Source organism: Fundulus heteroclitus, chromosome 23 (assembly GCF_011125445.2).
Source record: "Fundulus heteroclitus isolate FHET01 chromosome 23, MU-UCD_Fhet_4.1, whole genome shotgun sequence".
NCBI lineage: Eukaryota > Metazoa > Chordata > Actinopteri > Cyprinodontiformes > Fundulidae > Fundulus > Fundulus heteroclitus.
Genome location: NC_046383.1, coordinates 19,696,651 through 19,714,377, shown reverse-complemented (window position 1 = coordinate 19,714,377; position 17,727 = coordinate 19,696,651). Strand labels below are relative to the sequence as shown.

Here is a 17,727-nt window from a genome sequence, read left to right as displayed (position 1 = left end):
TAGATAAGGTAAGGTAAGTTTATTTATATAGCATATTTAAGATCAAGCCTTTGCCAACAACAAGTCCCAAACTTATGTTGTCATTTCTGCTGGTAGAAACAACAACATCTTAACAGCTAACAATATTTTTGTTCAACCATAAAGATATACAGTTAGAAGATATTTAAGTACATTTCATAAAACATTCTCACCGTCTGACAATAAATGAGACTAAACCATTCCCATTTTAGGTCATTTAGGATTATGAAAAACATTTCTATTTACAAAAAATAATGAGAGTGAGATTTCTTTTCTTTATTCAAAGTCACACATTTACATTAAGACTCCTTTAAAAGCCCAGATGATGATGTTTTGCCTTTTATAAGCTTATCTTACCATACCACCTTTATTTATAAAGCATTTTATAATAACGAAGGTCAACACAGTGCTGTACATATACAGCTGAAAATAACAGTATAATTAAAATAAATAGACAAGTAAAACACAGACAAGCTAAAATAGACAAATCAAAATTGTTAAAAATAATCACAAATAATAGAAAAATAGAGTCAAAATCTAAGGACGTGCAAAAGGCTTCCACAAATAGGTTGTGTTTTAAGAAGAGTCTTAAACTCTGAAAGAGAGGAGGAATGCCTGACATGCAAAGGCAGATCATTCCACAACTTTGGAGCCGCTACAGCGAAGTCACGGTCTCCTCTTGGATTTAGGGATAGTAAGGAGCTGCTGGTTGGCAGACCTAAGGGAGCGGGCAGGTGTATGGGAGTGCAGCAGCACAGAAAGGTAGGGGCAGGGCAACCCATTAAAAGATTTAAAAGCAAAAACGAGAACTTTCAAACGGATCCTAAAACGTACACACAGGATGAGCTGTGTGTACTTAGAATGGGGGTAATTTGCTCAGACCTTCTTGTTCCAGTTAAAAGACGCGCTGCAGCATTTTGCACAACCTGCGGGCGCCTGATGAATGCATCACTAATCCAGCCTAGATGTAACAAATGCATGAATCAGTGTTTCAAAAAGCCGCCTTGATATAAATGGCTTTACTTTGGCTAAATGCCTCGAATTACAAAAAACAACTTTATTATACAACCACCCTAACCTGGCTTTCAAGTTTAAGATCTGCATCGATCTAAACTGCCAGATTTGTGATGATCGGCCTAACACATCGTGCCAGAGAACCAAGATCTATGCTGGAGGTGTCAGATGTGCCACCAATCTTCACAACGTGTGAGTTCTAAGGAGGCATGTGGACGTATTTAAAGGCAACATCTCAAACATTGATTTGTTGAGCGCAATTGAGGGAAAACGTAAAGAAACCAGGTAAAAATATCAGGGAGAGAACAAGGGACAGCCCTGGTTCTCCACTAGGTGCTCTGCTCTGCTTTTCAAACAATGATAAGCAGGAGCAAAGATCATGTGGTTGTCCATTCCACACACCAAAGAGGAAAGAGACAGGTTCTGTGTCCCAGAGATGAACATTTAGTGGCGACATTGTGAAGCCCTGTTGCCTGATGACGTTGGTGAGAGAGTTTATTATTCACAACAAACTAAGTAGTGTCCCAACATGAGCTGTGTGTCCACTTAGAGAGGAAGAGGGCATTACTCCAGAAGCCAGATTACACAGTTTGCAAATACACTGTGGGTCAAAAGGCTTGCAGCTAAAATTAAAGTGTTTGGTCTCAATGAATAGCACTGCTTTGGGAGAAACAAAGGGAGAAGCCTCGAAACTAGACAAAACCACTGCAGCTGTGAAGTACGGGGTTAGCGGCATCATGCTGTGGGAGGGTTTCGCTGCAGGAAGAACTGGTTAAAATTTAGGCACAAATGGATCTTAAGAAATGGAAAACGACCACAACATTAATTGCAAAGTGGTTTAAGGAAAACAAAGTCAATGATTCAGAGCGTCCATCATAAAGCCCTGATCTGAGTCCTTTGAACATTTCTGGAAAACAGCTGAAGAGGTCATAAACAGATCATATGTATCTTTAATCAGTGTATGCAGATCAGTTTCCTAAAGTGCTAGCATTTTTTTTATCTCTGTTTTGATTTGACTCATTGATAATTCCCTGTTAACGGTGTCCAGACAAACCTACAGAAAAGGTTGTTCTGCTTTTTCAAAAACGTGAGGCGGTGGTTCCAACATTGTGAAAGGTAGTGTCTAGTGTTTCTGTTGATCTTTGCCCGGTTCAGAGCACAGCCCACAGTGCAAGTCTCATCACACAGACAGATAGGAGGCTGAAGCAGCCAGTATAGTCTCTCTTTAAATAAAAATTGTGCTGTGAAAGGACAAGGTGCTTTGATAGCAAGGGGGAAATTCTTTTTTATTATTATTTACACAGCCGAATGAATATAAAATCAGCCTGTGATTTTGAAACACTGACCGAACAAAATCCAGGTGCACAGCTCGTTGGCTAACTCTGTGGATCTGGCTGACAAAAAATTACAGACAAAAGTGATAATTGGGATAAAATTGGGACAAGTATGACATTTAGCTCATTGGAAATGTTTTTTTTTTTTTTTTAAGATGCAAGCTATTTTCAACTCTTTAGTAATTTGCATGGGGAGTTTAAATGATGGGGCTGCTAGATTCACTGGTCTCTCTAAATTGTCCACCATGAAAAACCTAGCTGGTTTTTCATGGTGGCTTCTGGAAGGAACTTTTGTCATTTTCGTTTCATCTATTCCAGTCATCTTGAGAAGTGATAATTAGAAACATAAAACCATAGACACCAATATTCACCGTCTGAACAGAAATACAAACAGCCAAATGAAACTACTTTTGTTCTCCTATTTGTGCTAAATGGCTTCACAAAGCATTATTAAATATCCGGTTTCCGGATCCAACTTTATAGAAAACTAACCAAAGATACACTCCAGCCCTGGACAAACATTTAACTTACAATAAAGCCTATAAAAAACAAACCCCTTTGTGCACGTCTTCGTTTTTTTTTTTTTTTTTTGAAAAATAAAATTATATCCATGACACTAGTGACATGACCGAAACATGCACAATTCCTGAACCACCAATGAGTGATGCGTCTTTAAGGAGCATGTGATGCACCAGTGTGTACCTTTGACCAGCGCCGCTAATCAGATTCAGCTTCTGCCAGAGGTTTGAAGAAGACCAGATGTGGAGCAGGGCCTGTGTGTGCGTGACGTTTTTTCTAAAGCAGATCCCTAGCTCCTGCAGTTCCCTTTGCTTCTCATTTGTGTGGGTGTTTCATTGTCAGTGTGCTCATCCCGCGTGTCGTTTCAGCATACGTTTTGCACGCATATCCAGCTTTTTAGCCTGCGTACATTTTTATGTTTTTTTGTGTTTTTCTTCAATAAAAAAAGGATACTGTTCCGATGTCTGTGCGACTCCTCCGAGGAGTCATTTATTATGTAACAAAAAGCTCAGCAAGCAGCTCCTTCGTGACGTCAGGAGTGTGTGAGACCTCGGGGGGCAATTCTTCCCACTGTGGCTGCATACTCCAGCCCTCCAAGACCATGGTGTGAGGGAGGGAGTGTGTCAGCTGGATGTGTGCAACTGACTGACTTCTTTGATGTCTCCCATCCCTCCAGACAAAATGTCAATAGCTTCTTTTTTTTTTTTAAAGAAGCCTTATCCTATGTGTGAGAGTGTGTGCATCACTTGCTGCGCTTCCCAAAGTAGCAATGCCAGTTTAAGATTTTAACGTTGCACAGAAACAGACCCACACACTCGCAGGTTACCAATTATTGCACCGCATTATTAAAAAAAACCTTTTTCCCTTCCTCTCATCTTTGTTTGTTTGCAGCTGGATTCCCCCCACCCACCCACCACAGGGATACGTTTAATTGCCAGCAGTCATCTCAAGAGGACGATCACGCATGTAATATCCCCTCTGCATCAACCGCATCTTCTCCTCTCCTCTCCTCTCTTATCTTAGCCCCCCGCCCCCTTTATCTCCGTCTCCTTCGCCCTCCTCCAGCCCTCATGGGCAACACGGTGAACAGAAACAAAGGTCACCGGCAGATGGAGGGGGGGGGGGGGGGTCGAGGAAAGAGTGAAGGTGAAGTTGACCCAACTTTGACCTCTTTTTGTGGGCGCAGATCAGAGTTCACTGAAACTCCATCCTTGCTCTCAGCTCAGTAAAAAAACACTTCTTCTTCTTTTTTGCCCGCTTGCACTTTTACCAAACGCAACATATAATCTTTTAACATACCTTTGATGAGCGTCCCAGTGAGCAGCTTGTGAAGAGTCAGGGCAAACTTGACGAGTCCCTGTTTGCAGCGCTTGGCACACCCCGTCATCCTGTCCGACCCAAGCAAGAGACAGCTGGCTGAGCGGGGGCCAGAGTGGGCCAGAGTGGGCCAGGGGTCCCCAGGTGCGCCTCCGACAGCTGCAGCAGATTCCGGATCAGAGCGCGCAAAACTTCCCCCGTGGAGCCGCGCCGTGTATGAATCCAGCGCTGAGGAGAGAAGGCAGAGGAAGTCCGCTCCTCACGCTGAGCTCCCCCCACCCCCCTCTACGAGGCTGGAGGGGTGAAAGAGAAACTACTCCTGCTGCTTTGCCTGCATTCCCTCCCCCGCTCCTCCTCCTCCGTCTCTCTCCATCCCACCTTATGTGTCCAAATTAGTGCCTGCTCAGGACTGAGATGCGGGGCAGGAAAAACAAAGAGGAGGTAATCAGCGACACGTGTTTAGGTGAAATAAGTCCAAGTTTCTGCAAAAAAGACAAATACAGAGAGAAAAAAAAACTTCCCTCAGTTCGCAGCCAGCCGATGGGAATGAAGTAATGAAGCAATTTGCTGAACTCCTCTTGGTTTGCGCTTTCCTCTTCCTGCTCCTCCTCCTCCCCTTTTCTTCCCTCCTGCCTAACAAATTCACTCTTTACTTGAGAGGGGAAGCAGTAATCCAGTTATTTAGCAAAGTGACAGTGGACAATTCCCTCCCTGGGGAGGAGACCCACTGAGCTCGATCTGCGGTTCTCTACAAACACCCCAGAGACCCACAACCTCCTACTTCAGCCTCAGCAAACCAAGGACTCACTGGGTTAGTGTTTGTTCATCAGCTAATGAAAATTAAATAGTTATATAGTTCAGGAGAAAATATCTGCAAAACGTTAAACTACTATTGTTTTCTTTTATTTTAAGATTCTAATATAAAGTATGAAATTATTATATTATTTCTGAACACAGCTAGAGGTCTTCATAAAAATGTCCAAACAAAATTTTAACTACAGCCTATAAAAAAAATTACTTTTATAAATAATGTTTTGATGCATATGGAATTTACTCTCTTCTCTTTCTGCTGTTTTATTTTGTTACTTTTATTAGTTTGCAAATTTTAAAAGAAAAGGAAATCATTTAAGTTTTAAAACGTAATATATATCACCACAGCAGACATTTAAATAAATACCAGAATTACTCAACATATTCTCACTGAACTCAATGCACCAGTGTCATAAGGAAGTTTAAAGTGAAACTTCCCTTAAGCCAAACACCTCTGGCAGGTCTAGATTTAAAGATATTTTCATTCATGAAATAAGCCCTAATAAAACAATTTGAACAGAGTAGGGATTTAACATATTTTTATCTACATTTATTTTAAAAATGCCATGTCAAAAGTTGTTTATGCTCTTCTGAATACAAAGTGGAATAACGTTTATAAGCATTTAAGAAATAAAAGTCTTATTATTATTACTGACCAGCTTTTTGTCTATTTATCTTTGGAGATGATAACCTAACTCTGCTTTAAACTTTCCCACAACTTCCTCGCTGACCTGTCAGCAATGGTCCTCGCTCTTCAAGATGCTGTTTGTCCTGCATCAAACCTCTGAGGCTTTCACAGAACAGCTGCATTGAGAGTCCTAAATTACACACAGCCTAGTTGTGTTTAGTGACAAGGGCACTTTTCAAAGCAGCTGGTTTACTTGGTTTTCAGGATTTCCAGGTGTCAGAATAAAGGGGTTTAAGTTGATTAAAAAATTCTAATTGAACAAATTAACTCTAGAGGATGTAGTGGGGGAAAAGCGTGGGGTGCACAATCAGTTTTTCAAGGTACTGTTACATAAAAGCAAACTGCAAAAACAAAATGGTCAAAAACAAAGCAAGTAACTTCATTTATGTAGCATATTCTACAGAGGAAATTACAAACTGCTTCACAGTAAACGGCCATGAAGAATTCAAATTCAATCAGTCTTCAAATCAGTCCAATTAAAAATAAAGGTAACACAGGAATCACACAAAAGCATTTTTTCCTAAAGTGTTTGTTGGTCTGGGAAATTAAAACTGTCTAACTGTGAGAGTACGCCCAGAGCTTAGCAGCAGTGGGAACATGTGGACTCAGGTGAGATCTGTGAGATATCTGGGTGCCTTGAAGGGCCCTCTATGTGATGGTATTTTAAAACCAATTCTGGAGGTCACTGGCAGTCAGTGATCTAAATATAGAAGCTTTTTGGGGTAAAACACAAATGATATAAAAAAAATTTAAATTAAAATGCTGACACCACCTAAACAAAGACGTTTAGATGGTAAATGACAGTCAGAGCAGGTGCGACAGGTTAGCAGAAAGCAACAGCTGCTGACAAACGACAGAAGAGATAAAAAGTAACATGACAGCAGACCAAGAATATTACACAAAACCACAGAAAGAGGTGGCTCTAGCAATAATGAGGGTCTGTGTAAGTTTGTTGCCAAACTTACACAGAGTTAGAGCTCTGTTGATTCATCCATCCCTTAAGTCTCAGCAATAATAACTTCATGGGATTCTTCATAAATAAAATGTATTCTATTAAAAGTAAAACCATTGGCATCCTCTCAAACATGATTACCTCATCCTCAGTAAGTGAGGCAGTATTATCCTAGAAAGACTTGAACATACAGTAGGGATTAAGGGAAAAGCATTAGGCTGGTTTAAATATCATCTGTCTGACAGATTCCAGTTTGTTCATGTTAATAATAAATCTTCTTCAAACTCTAGGGTCACTTGTGGAGTACCACAGGGTTCAGTCCTTGGACCAATTCTCTTTACTATATATATGATCCCAATTGGTAAAATTATCAGACAGTATGGGATTAATTTCCACTGTTATGCTGATGACACTATATTTAGCTGAGTGTCATATTTGTCCATAAATCTTGACAAATCCAATCAATTACTTTTACTACAGGCATGTCTTGATGACATCAAAACCTGGATGATTTAAAAAAAAAAATAATACTTTTAATTTCTGACAAGACAGAAGTTGTCATCTTTGGACCAGAGTCCTTTAAAAATACATTTCATAATCAATCACCTAATCTGGATGGTATTAAATTAGCCTCTGGTAATAAAGTAAAACATATTGGTGTTATTTTGACCAAGACGTGTCATTTAAATCCCATATTAAACAGGTCTCCAGGGGTGATGCTGAAAGACTATTCCATGCATTTGTTACTTCAAGGCTGGACTATTGTAATTATTTACTATCAGGAAGTCCACAAAATGCAGTTCAATGCCTTCAGCTGATCCAAAATACTGCAGCAAGAGTTCTGATGAAAATCAACAAGAGGGATGATATTTCTTCAATTTTAGCTTCCCTTCATTGGCTTCCTGTTAAATCAAGAATATAAATTAAAATTCTCCTTCTAACGTATAAAGCCCTTAATAATCAAGCTCCATCATATATCAGAGCTCTGATTACCCCGTATGTTCCTAACAGAGCACTTCGCTCTCAGACTGCAGGTCTGCTGGTGGTTCCTAGAGTCTCTAAAAGTAGAATGGGAGGCAGATCCTTTAGCTATCAGGCTCCTCTCCTGTGGAACCAACTCCCAGTTTTGGTCCGTGAGGCAGACACCCTGTCTACTTTTAAGACTAATCTTAAAACTTTCCTTTTTCACAAAGCTTATAGTTAGAGTGGCTCATGTTACCCCAATGTATCTCTGTAGTTATGTTGCTATAGGCTTAGGCTACTGGAGAACATCAGGGTCCATTTTTCTCACTCTGCTGAGTTCTCCTACTGTTCTCCAATTAGCATTGTTTTGTTATTTCAATTTTTTACTTTTTTCCTCTCTCAGTCTTTTTTGTCTTCATAGTTGGTACACCTGGCCTTTCTAACATAGAAAGGATTCCTGGATCAATGTGTGCTTCTGTGCTTTTTTGTGTCCCTGCTCTGTTTGCTCGTCAGGACTCGATGCAATCTGCTGGGTTTCCTTAGATAGGAAACTTTGACCAATCTTTGTGATTTGATTGAATTTGACTTTATAAAGTGCCTTGAGATGACATGTGTTGGTGATTGGCGCTATATAAATAACATTGAATTGGGTGAGGATCTCCTTCTGGGACCCAATAACAAACGAAATACACATGCAGTTCCCCAACGAAGTTCATCTTACAAAAAAGAAACAGAATTTTTTTTTGTTTTTTTGTTTCTCTAAACAACAACATTAACATTATTAACATTATTTTTTAACATTAACTATTATTTTCCCAAACTGCTTGTTCAAAACATCTGTTAAAGAATTTCGGAAGAGATAATTTAGTTCATATCTGACCAATTTACACATATAAGATTTTGAACTAAACATCGTCTAACAATATACTTCTACTATGTAGAGCAGCAATTCTCATAGACTGAAGATGAAAGTAAGTAAGAAAAGGCTCTGCTAATACCAACAGTCTTTTATTCTTTATTGTATTCTATTTGTTTATATTTGGATCATTGTATGCCGCCTACATCATACCACCCTGGGTAGAAAGCTGTGTCGCTGCCACTGATACAAATTGGAAATTGTTCTTAAAAGTTGCCATTCAGAGCCGGCCTGAGGCAAAGCTTTAATTTGAGGCCCTAGACAGGCAGGAGGAAACCGTAGGCATTCAGTTCTCACACACTGTAGATACAATTTGTTTGGTTGATTATAGTCCAGTTAATTAAGAGTAATTGATTATTTTTTAAAACTTGACCATTATTTTTAAAAAAGCACATTTGAAAAAGACATTATTGACAAACAATATTGAATTAACATAATTCAATTATTTGTTTTTAAATAATGGGAAAATTTAAAAGTTTAAACGTGTGTTTAATGGTGTAAACATACAACTGCTTACTTTGATGGCTGTGTTTGTAAAGTTTTATTTTACAGTTTATTGGATTCCTTAGGCTGATTTTTTTTTTGTTGTAATCTTTACCAATAAGCTTAACCACACTCCTGTGGGGAAGAACAAGCCAGATTCATTGGACCATGAAACACATTTGTTTAAAAAAATGTACAGTTTGTAATTAAAAAGTGGTGCTCTAGCTTTATACCCATAAATCCTCGCTTGATGTCCAAGTTTTTGTGATTTATTTTATTGCTGTTAAGGTGTTAGGCACAAACCATGCTTTAAGTGTAAAAAATAAGTGCTGGTACTCCCCCTCCCCCTTTTTTTGAGGGGGGGTGGTACCAGCCAGAGTAAAATAATAGTTATAGTAATCATAATAACTACATATTTAAAATAAAAGTGTTTATTGCATGTTATTATATGTATAAGCATTACAACAATAATATAAAGCTGTGCCCCTCCATGAGCCCAATATGTAATTGAGAGTAGTGAAAGAAGGAACCTGCGGGGATGCGGCTAGAAGTCCCGGTAAGAGAAAAAGAGAAAGGACAGAGTGACTAAGAAAAAGGTGTAGACAAAAATTACAAAACCCAACAACCAGCTGCTACAAAGAAATCCTCCTACAGTCTCTGTGGGGAAACCGGGGAAAGACAAACATTAACATCTGCAAAGAGACAAAAACTAACAGGAACAAAAACACAGAAAGCAACAACACCAGCAGCAAGAATATGGAACAAAACCATTATGAATAGTGATGGAGGACTACAGAGCAACACCGCTGCTGTATTATCAGTGTGTATGAACATGCAAAGTATGTGGTGTAGGCCTTACATGTATTAGTGCTCTGTAATGGGTGCAGAGGGAAAAACACTATAATTGTTTTAATTTTAATTTTATCCTAAAAAAAGAAGGGGAAAAAAACAACTGTATTACTGTGACTATAGTTCAACAACCTGTGTTTCAGCTGGGATCTGCATAACGTAAGTAACTGTGTGCAAATAAATCTCAATAAATCAGCAACTATCAGACAGCTGCCTCCGTTTTGCTCTAAGGAGCGTTTCTGCAGATCTTTCTTCCCGGCTGCAGTCAGACATCATAACTGATTACATTACCCTTATTGTTTCACAGGTTCTGATCCATCCATTAACTGTTTACACTGTTCCTAAATGCTAAGGTAACTTGCACACACCTTAGCTAGGGATACTGCTGCACTATTGTGTATATTGCATATTGTATTATCGCACGTTATGTAAATATTCCATATTCTAGTATTATGTGTTATGTAAATAGGCTGGAGGTTTTTTCCACAGTGAAATAGTTTTTCCTTTGTTCAATATTTACTCTGGTTTTTAACCTTAACTTCTACTCTTGGTGTTTCTGTAGAGCTAACTTTAGATTAGACCAGGTTGCTTCTTTTCTTCTACTCTTTCTTTTTCTGCTCATCACAAAAAATTGTGTGTGACTGTATGTGTGTTTGCCATCGCCACACCCAAATGTCCCCATTGTGGGAAATAAAGAAGTTCTTATTCTTAACTATATAGTAGTAAGTAAGTAATATCCTCTTTATTATTATTGAAACATACATTACAACAAAATTTGTTCTCTGCTTTTAACCCATCACCCTTGGGGAGCAGTGGGCTGCCATGTGTGGCACCCGGGAAGTGTTCTGGGGTTAAGGGTCTTGCTCAGGGACCCAGAGTGCAGGCGCTGGGAATTGAACCGGGTACTTGCATCCTTCTCTGACCACTAGGCCACCACTCCCCATACACTGAGACACAGCTCAGTAGGCAATTTGGAGTTAAGTGCCTTGCCCAGGGGAACATTAACATGTGGCAAGGGGAAGCTGGAATTGAACCCACAACCTTCTGATTGCCAGACGACTACTCAACCCGTCCTTCCCAACTGTACTGAGTCTGATTGAAAACACGGTTCACCAGACAAAACTGCATGGAGCAAATTAATTAATCAGGGGACAAAAATACAGTCTCTACAACTGATTGGCTGTTTTGACCTTCTGTAACATTTTATGCAAAGTATTTTTTTTAACAAATATACTAACAGATGCTAGCAAACTGTCAGAAAGAGAATTAAAATTATTCAATTTGTGTGTGCTGGTTCACACTAACAGATCGTTTTAAATGTGCAAACAAAACAGAAAGAAAATCAGGCAGAGTGGTACTGTGGGCGCTAGGGAGCGATAACCCAGTTCAACCAAGGCCCGGCACTGTTGCCGCCTCTCTGGACCTGCTCTGGCCTAATTCATCAAGCTCCACGCTGACTCTCTGCTTTCTCCCTCGAACTGTTCATGAGCACCATTAACGTCAGGGTATGACTTTGACAACAACATAATCGCTGATTCAAGTATGTGAAAAAAGCACAAAGAATCTATTTAAAAAAATAATAATAATAAATTACTACCTAAAATGTAAACAGTTGCATCAAATATGTTTATATTTTTTCCCATCCTGTTGACTTCTTTTCTCTTGTAACTTATGAATTCACCGGCCTGTCAGAGAGTGCGTTTGTCCTTTGCGAGGCCTCTGATAACTCCAGGATTTATACCGTGCTGTCTTAATCATCTTCATCTGAAACTGGCACATAACTCAAGAGAGATGAAGGCTAAAACAGAGGAGATATTATGGGAAAAAGACAGGGTGCTCATGTGAAGGGGGGTAGAGGAGAAAGACGATGCACAGAGATAATCTTATAATGTTTTACCCAGGCTATATTTAGTTGTGAATCGTGTTTGGCTCCTGGACCAATAGCTCTAATGAAAAATGCAGAAAAAAAAATAGCCCAATAATGGGAAAGTTAAGATGTGGAGAAATGAAGAAACAGATGAGAGCAGGCACAACGTGAGGGAGGAGGAGAGGGAGGCGAGCAGTGTAACAATAAACATGCAAATGGAAAGCATGAAAACAGAAGAATAAGAGAGAACTGATGGAGGACAAGGGAAATGAGATGGAGAATTTACCAAGAGGAGGAAGAAAAGGAGGCGGGAGGTGCAGCTTGAACGGGGGTGGGATGCAAAACTCGCATCGTCTCTGGGTGATCTGCGATCAGAAGTGAAAGGTTCAACAGGACGAATCAGTGCTTTCTTAGGAGTGTCTGGGTTCACACATCCTGGAAACACCTGGAGACAAAGTCAAATAAGCAAAAACATAAAATAAATAAAATTAAATATCAAGCACACCTCCTGTGTTTTGGCTATCAAAGCATGCAGGAGATTACAGTGCGGGGGAATTTGCATAAACATGCTTTTCGATTACCGCCCCCATTGTTCGGGATTAATGAGATTAAGCTTGCCTTTGCAGGCACATTCAAGGATGTAATAGCAACTAATTGCTTGTCTCTTCCCACAAATTAGAAGCTGCTCTGCTTGATGTTTGTTTCAGCGTGGCCATACTCGTTGGGGGGGGGGGGGGGGACAAGATACAGAACGTGGAAGAAAAAGATGGGGAGGAAACTGGGAGGATACAAAAGTGGAAGAGAGGAGAGACAAAAACTGTTTTTCAGGAGATCGAATTTCCCGATGCACGGCTGTCGTGCGGCTCAGACAAAGAGGGAAAAGCTGAGAGAGACGGGTTGTGTGGGGTAAAATAAAATACTTTGAATGAGCCTTTGAAGAAAGGAGATCAAAGTGTATGCAGGAACATGGCAAACAAATGTGAAAACATAGAGAAAACAAAGCAGAGTTAGATCAAAATTATGTAAGCGAAGAGGAAAACAGATGAAGTGAAAAGAAAATAGACGATGCCGACTACGAGGAGAGAATACGAGGTAGAGGGAAGAGGTGGGCAGAAAAACATAAGAGCAGGACAAAATGAGGAGAGATTGCTTTGAATGCTGTCAGAATTGAATCAGAGGCGGCCAGCTGTAAGCTCTGATAGTGCTTTGTCTCTAAATATATCAGCTCTGAGATGGACTGATAGGACCAGGCTGGCAGAGACACTAGAGGAGAGGTTTCACAAATCCAAAGTTTTACAGTCGCACACAGGATGAATTATTTCCCTTCAGCTGGTTATGTTCAGCAATAGCTGTGAATCTTAGCATTAAAGACGCCTGCAGTGGCTCCCAGCAGGGATAATGTCTGTCACACTGCTGCTGCATCAGATCACAACAAAACAGAACAGCCTCCCAGCATCAAAGACCCATCTGCCCAGACACAACAGCAGGAGAAACCCACTTATTGTGCAGCTGATCACTGGGTGTGAGCGGCCCACACGCCAAACCCCTACCCTCCACTCGTCGGCCCCCCCGACTCCTAAGGCGTCAGCGGCAGTGATGGAGCGACGGCTTCACCTCGGGGGGAAAATTACAACCTCCTCAGCACCCCGTCCCTCCTCTCCTCTGTCTGGTTCGCCTCTCCTTTTCCAGAAAGCTCCCCTTTAACCTCGCTGATTGCAACTCTGTCTCTCTGTGTTCATCTCATCTCATCACACACACACACACATGCTTCAGAGATGCACACACACTCTCCTGCAAGTTGGAGATATATCATCTGCAGGTCTCTCACTCAGACACAGAAAGAGCAGAAGGGATTTTTGGTAATATGACAGAACATACTGCCTGAAGTTTTTGACACCATTTTGTAAACTTGTCATTATCCCTTCAACCTTTTTACATTACAAACATGAACTTCAGGCTTTTTTGTTTGGATTTATTACTATCAACCAACACAAAGCAGTGTTTAGTTGTTCTGCTATAGACTTAGGCTGCTGGAGGAAATCAGGGTCCATTTTTCTCCTGAGTTCTCCTACTGTTCTCCAATTTGCATTGCTTGATTGTCATTTCATCTTTTACCTTTTTGTTCTCTTTTTCCTCTTCACAGTAGGTACACCTGGTCTGGCGTTCTGTTAGTTGTGACATCATCCAGGGAAGACGGATCATCCACTATTACCATATAACATAGAAAGGATTCCTGGATCAATGTGTGCTTCTGTGCTTTTTTGTCTGTCTTGTTGTGTCTCTGCTCTGTCTTCTCTAACCCCTAGTCGGTCGAGGCAGATGACCGTTCATACTGAGTCTGGTTCTGCTGGAGGTTTTCTTTCCTGTTAAAGGGGAGTTTTCCTCTCCACTGTCACTTCATGCTTGCTCAGTATGAGGGATTGCTGCAAAGCCATCAACAATGCAGACTTCTGTCCACTGTGGCTCTACGCTCTTTCAGGAGGAGTGAATGCTGCTTGTCAAGACTTGATGCAATCTGCTGGGTTTCCTTAGAGAGGAAAAGTTTGGACCAATCTGTATAATCTGATCCAATCTGTATAATCGGATAGAATTTGACTTGGAAATTACCTTGAGATGACATGTATCATGAATTGGCACTCTATAAATAAAATTTAATTGAATTGGGGGAAAAAAGTACTTGTTTTTTTAAATTTCCTTTTGAAATAAAAACCTCAAAAGTGTAGCACTTGTTTGTTTTTAGTGATATCCTGAAATGAAATCCATTCCAGTCAAATATCATTAGTAAAACAGAGACCAGCTACTATTAAAGGAAAGCAGTGAAGGAAAAAAACAGTATGGAGTCCTATTTAAAGCAGGTCACAAGCCAAGGCTTGTGTTTCACCCTAAACACACAATCTCCATAGTGAAACATAGCAGTGGCCTTATCATGCTGTGGGGGATGCTTCTCGTTAGCGATAACAAGGAAGTAAAACAGATGTAATGTGAAGATGGATGGACTGGACAAAAGACTCTGAGCCGGAGGCGACAACCTGGAAGACACAGAGCTACAGTGGGAGGGTTTGGATCAATGCATATTCACGTGTCTAAAGAGTCCAGACCTGAATTCAGTCAAACATCCGTGGAAAGACTTGAATATGGATTTTTCGACCAATGTTTTCCGTCAAATCTGAGTGAACTTCGGCAATTTTGAAAAGAGTCAAACTTTCAGTCTGCATGTGCAAAACTGGTGGAGACATGCCCCAAAATATCTGCAGTTGTAATTGCAACAGATTTTCAGAATTACGAACTTGTCTTTGTCCATATGATAAAATCCCAAAACAAGACATTAAGGTTTGCAATGTGACAAAATATGGAAGTCAGCCTCTGACCCCCACCACGGACTGCATAATCAGGATCATCGACATGCAGCAGGAGAAATGGATCCCAGAGCAGCTTTTATTTCAGGTAAACAGGACTTCCAGCAGGTTCCACCGCCCTGCGCCTGGGTTTCTTTGACGTTCGTTAATAATTAAGATGAGTCTCCATGGAGAAGGAATCAGGGGGTCCTGTGGCTTTAATAGAGCCTCTTTAGTCTTAGTGGGTAATATACTGAAGGGTTTGTTAGGTAATGGAAATCTTTTACATTTAAAACAGGAAAAGGGGTTCTTCTTATTGAGAACATGTAAAATGTTCTATAACCCAAGTCATTTCAATGCCACATTCTGCAGTGAAAGACAGATGGGTTCTTTCTTTTTTTATTCGTTTTAACCCAAATCTTCTGTAGCTTGATCTCAGAAGTGATGAAGCCTCTTAGATTGACACTTCTTGCAGCAAGCATAGACCGTACATGGGGGCCACCTTTGTGTCAGAGCGCTCTCAGTTTTCTATGGAGCGTGATCTTGTGCTAATGTTGGGTTATTGAGACATAGTGGCTGGGAGCGAGTACATGTAGAACCCTCTCTGTTTATTTCTGTGGCGCTGTTTCACACTGAGCTCAACACATTGTGACAGTGAGTCAGAAAAGGCAATATCCTGAAAAGCCTCCCAAACAAACAGATAAAGTAACTTGCAAACATATTTTGTCATGTAACAGCCACAAACTTCAGTGTATCTAATTAAGTCCCAGGTTTGTACTGAAGTGGAAGGACAATTTTTTATATTAGATAGTTTTCACAAATAATCTTAAAAGTGTGAATTACATGCATTTTTTGGCCCATTTTACTCTGATACCACTTAATAAAATCCAGTGTACCACCTTCAGATGCTAAATACTAAATTCACCTCATTTCCAAAACTCTGTGTGGGGGAAAACTAACATGGCTCTTTGCAGCGGATGTCCCATGGGCACGGTGAAGCCTGGTGGTGGCAGCATCATTTGTGGGGATGTTTTCCTCAGTTGGGATGGGAAAGCTGCCCTAAATCGATGGAAAGATTAAAAAACCTGTTAGAAGCTGAAAAAGACCAGAGAGTGAAGTGAAGGTTCACCTTTCAGCAGGACAACAGCTCTGCCAGAGCTACAAGGGAGTAGCAAGGGTTTAGGGTTATTCATGTGCTAGAATTAAAAGTCCAGACCTTAAACCAGATCGAGCATCAGTGGCAAAACCTGAAGATTGATGTTCACTGAGCTATTGGGCAAAAATACAGAAGAAAAAGTAATAATTGGGAAAATATTTCTGTCTCAAGATCTGCAAAGCTGGAATATACATCAAAACACTTGCAGCTGCAATCCCAATAAAATGTTTTTTTGTTATGAAGAACTGTGTTTAGTGGGAGGGGTTTAGCATGACAAACCCTTTAGATTTTCATATTTAATAGTATTTTTAAAACATTATTATATTTATTTCCCATTCAGAATTATGCATTGCCTTGTTTTAATCACCTGAAATCAAGAGAGAATGCAGAAAAGTTTGGGTTGAAACATGACAAAAAGAGAAAACTTTGCAGGAGTATGAATACTTTTGCAAGGGCATAGATGTCAATAATTATGCTGCCCTGCAGGCATATGATGCATTTTGAAATCCGTGACTGGATAGCACAAATAACTACCCAGCAGTAGCATCTACATAAACTACTGCTGATTTGTAATCACTTAATACAGTAATACATGACTTTTCAGAAAGTGGGGAAGTGATCAGAACATCTAGAGAAAATACATTTTTCCATGAATGCGCAGAAATAGACCAGCTGAGCTTTAAACGACATTATTTCTAGACACACACAGCACACTTTAACCTGCTAATTTGTATTACTTTGAATAACTATAATAATCTCAACAGAAGCTTGTTTATCACGCAGAGTGAAATAAGAACCCTGTAATAAACCACAATAAGTTGAAGAGTATGTGAGAGTTTGCATTGATGGCTTGTTTTATTTCAACCTCTTCCATAAATAAATCAAAATACTTACCCCGCTGCTGTAGGAATTATCGGCAAGACCAACATTTTAAGACATCTTCTTTGTAAAGTTGATTTACCACGCAGCCAGCTTGAATCCGTAAATTATACACCTACAGTTTTAACGCACACTCCCCCTTCTCTGCCCGTAGGCCCATTCTTTCTGCTGAGCTCAAGCAACAACCGTCTCAGAGGAGCCCTCAAAGCTGCCGAGCGCAGCAGGTGATTAATATGCTCCTTTTTGCTGCTCCTTATTCTTTCACTCTCAGTCTTTGGTGTTGTGTGTGGTTAGTCCTGAATGAAGTACAGTCATTGGGATGGTTGAAGCAAATTCAATTTCAGCCATTGAAAGAAAGCTTTAAAAACACCTGTCAGATTTGACGCTGGTGGTCTCCTAAGCGTGTGTCTTTTGACCGCCATCTAGTGTTCATTAGGAGGGGATGCATGTTTAGCGCCAATTAAATGTTTCACTGAAGAAATAAGGAGTGCATGATTACTCTCTCTGGAATATTATTTAGGTAAAAGAAAAAAAGTGTATTTTTAAGAAACTAGCAAAAAAATCTTCAATTATTCTTGTATTTGTGAATTTGTGGTGCATAGACAGGCACGCGCACACACACTGTAA

At 40.1% G+C, this 17,727-nt stretch overlaps 1 protein-coding gene across 1 annotated transcript in view; it reads right to left on the bottom strand.

Moving 5' to 3' along the window:
• Positions 1 to 4,488, bottom strand: part of LOC105932705 (Kv channel-interacting protein 1) — a 64,289-nt gene extending 59,801 nt beyond the window's left edge. Inside the window, exon 1 of the mRNA XM_012871957.3 lies at positions 4,185 to 4,488. Within this exon, the coding sequence (XP_012727411.1) occupies positions 4,185 to 4,272 (88 nt within the window). The 5' untranslated portion in view covers positions 4,273 to 4,488. The remainder of the gene's footprint in view (positions 1 to 4,184) is intronic.
• Positions 4,489 to 17,727: the final 13,239 nt, after the last annotated feature.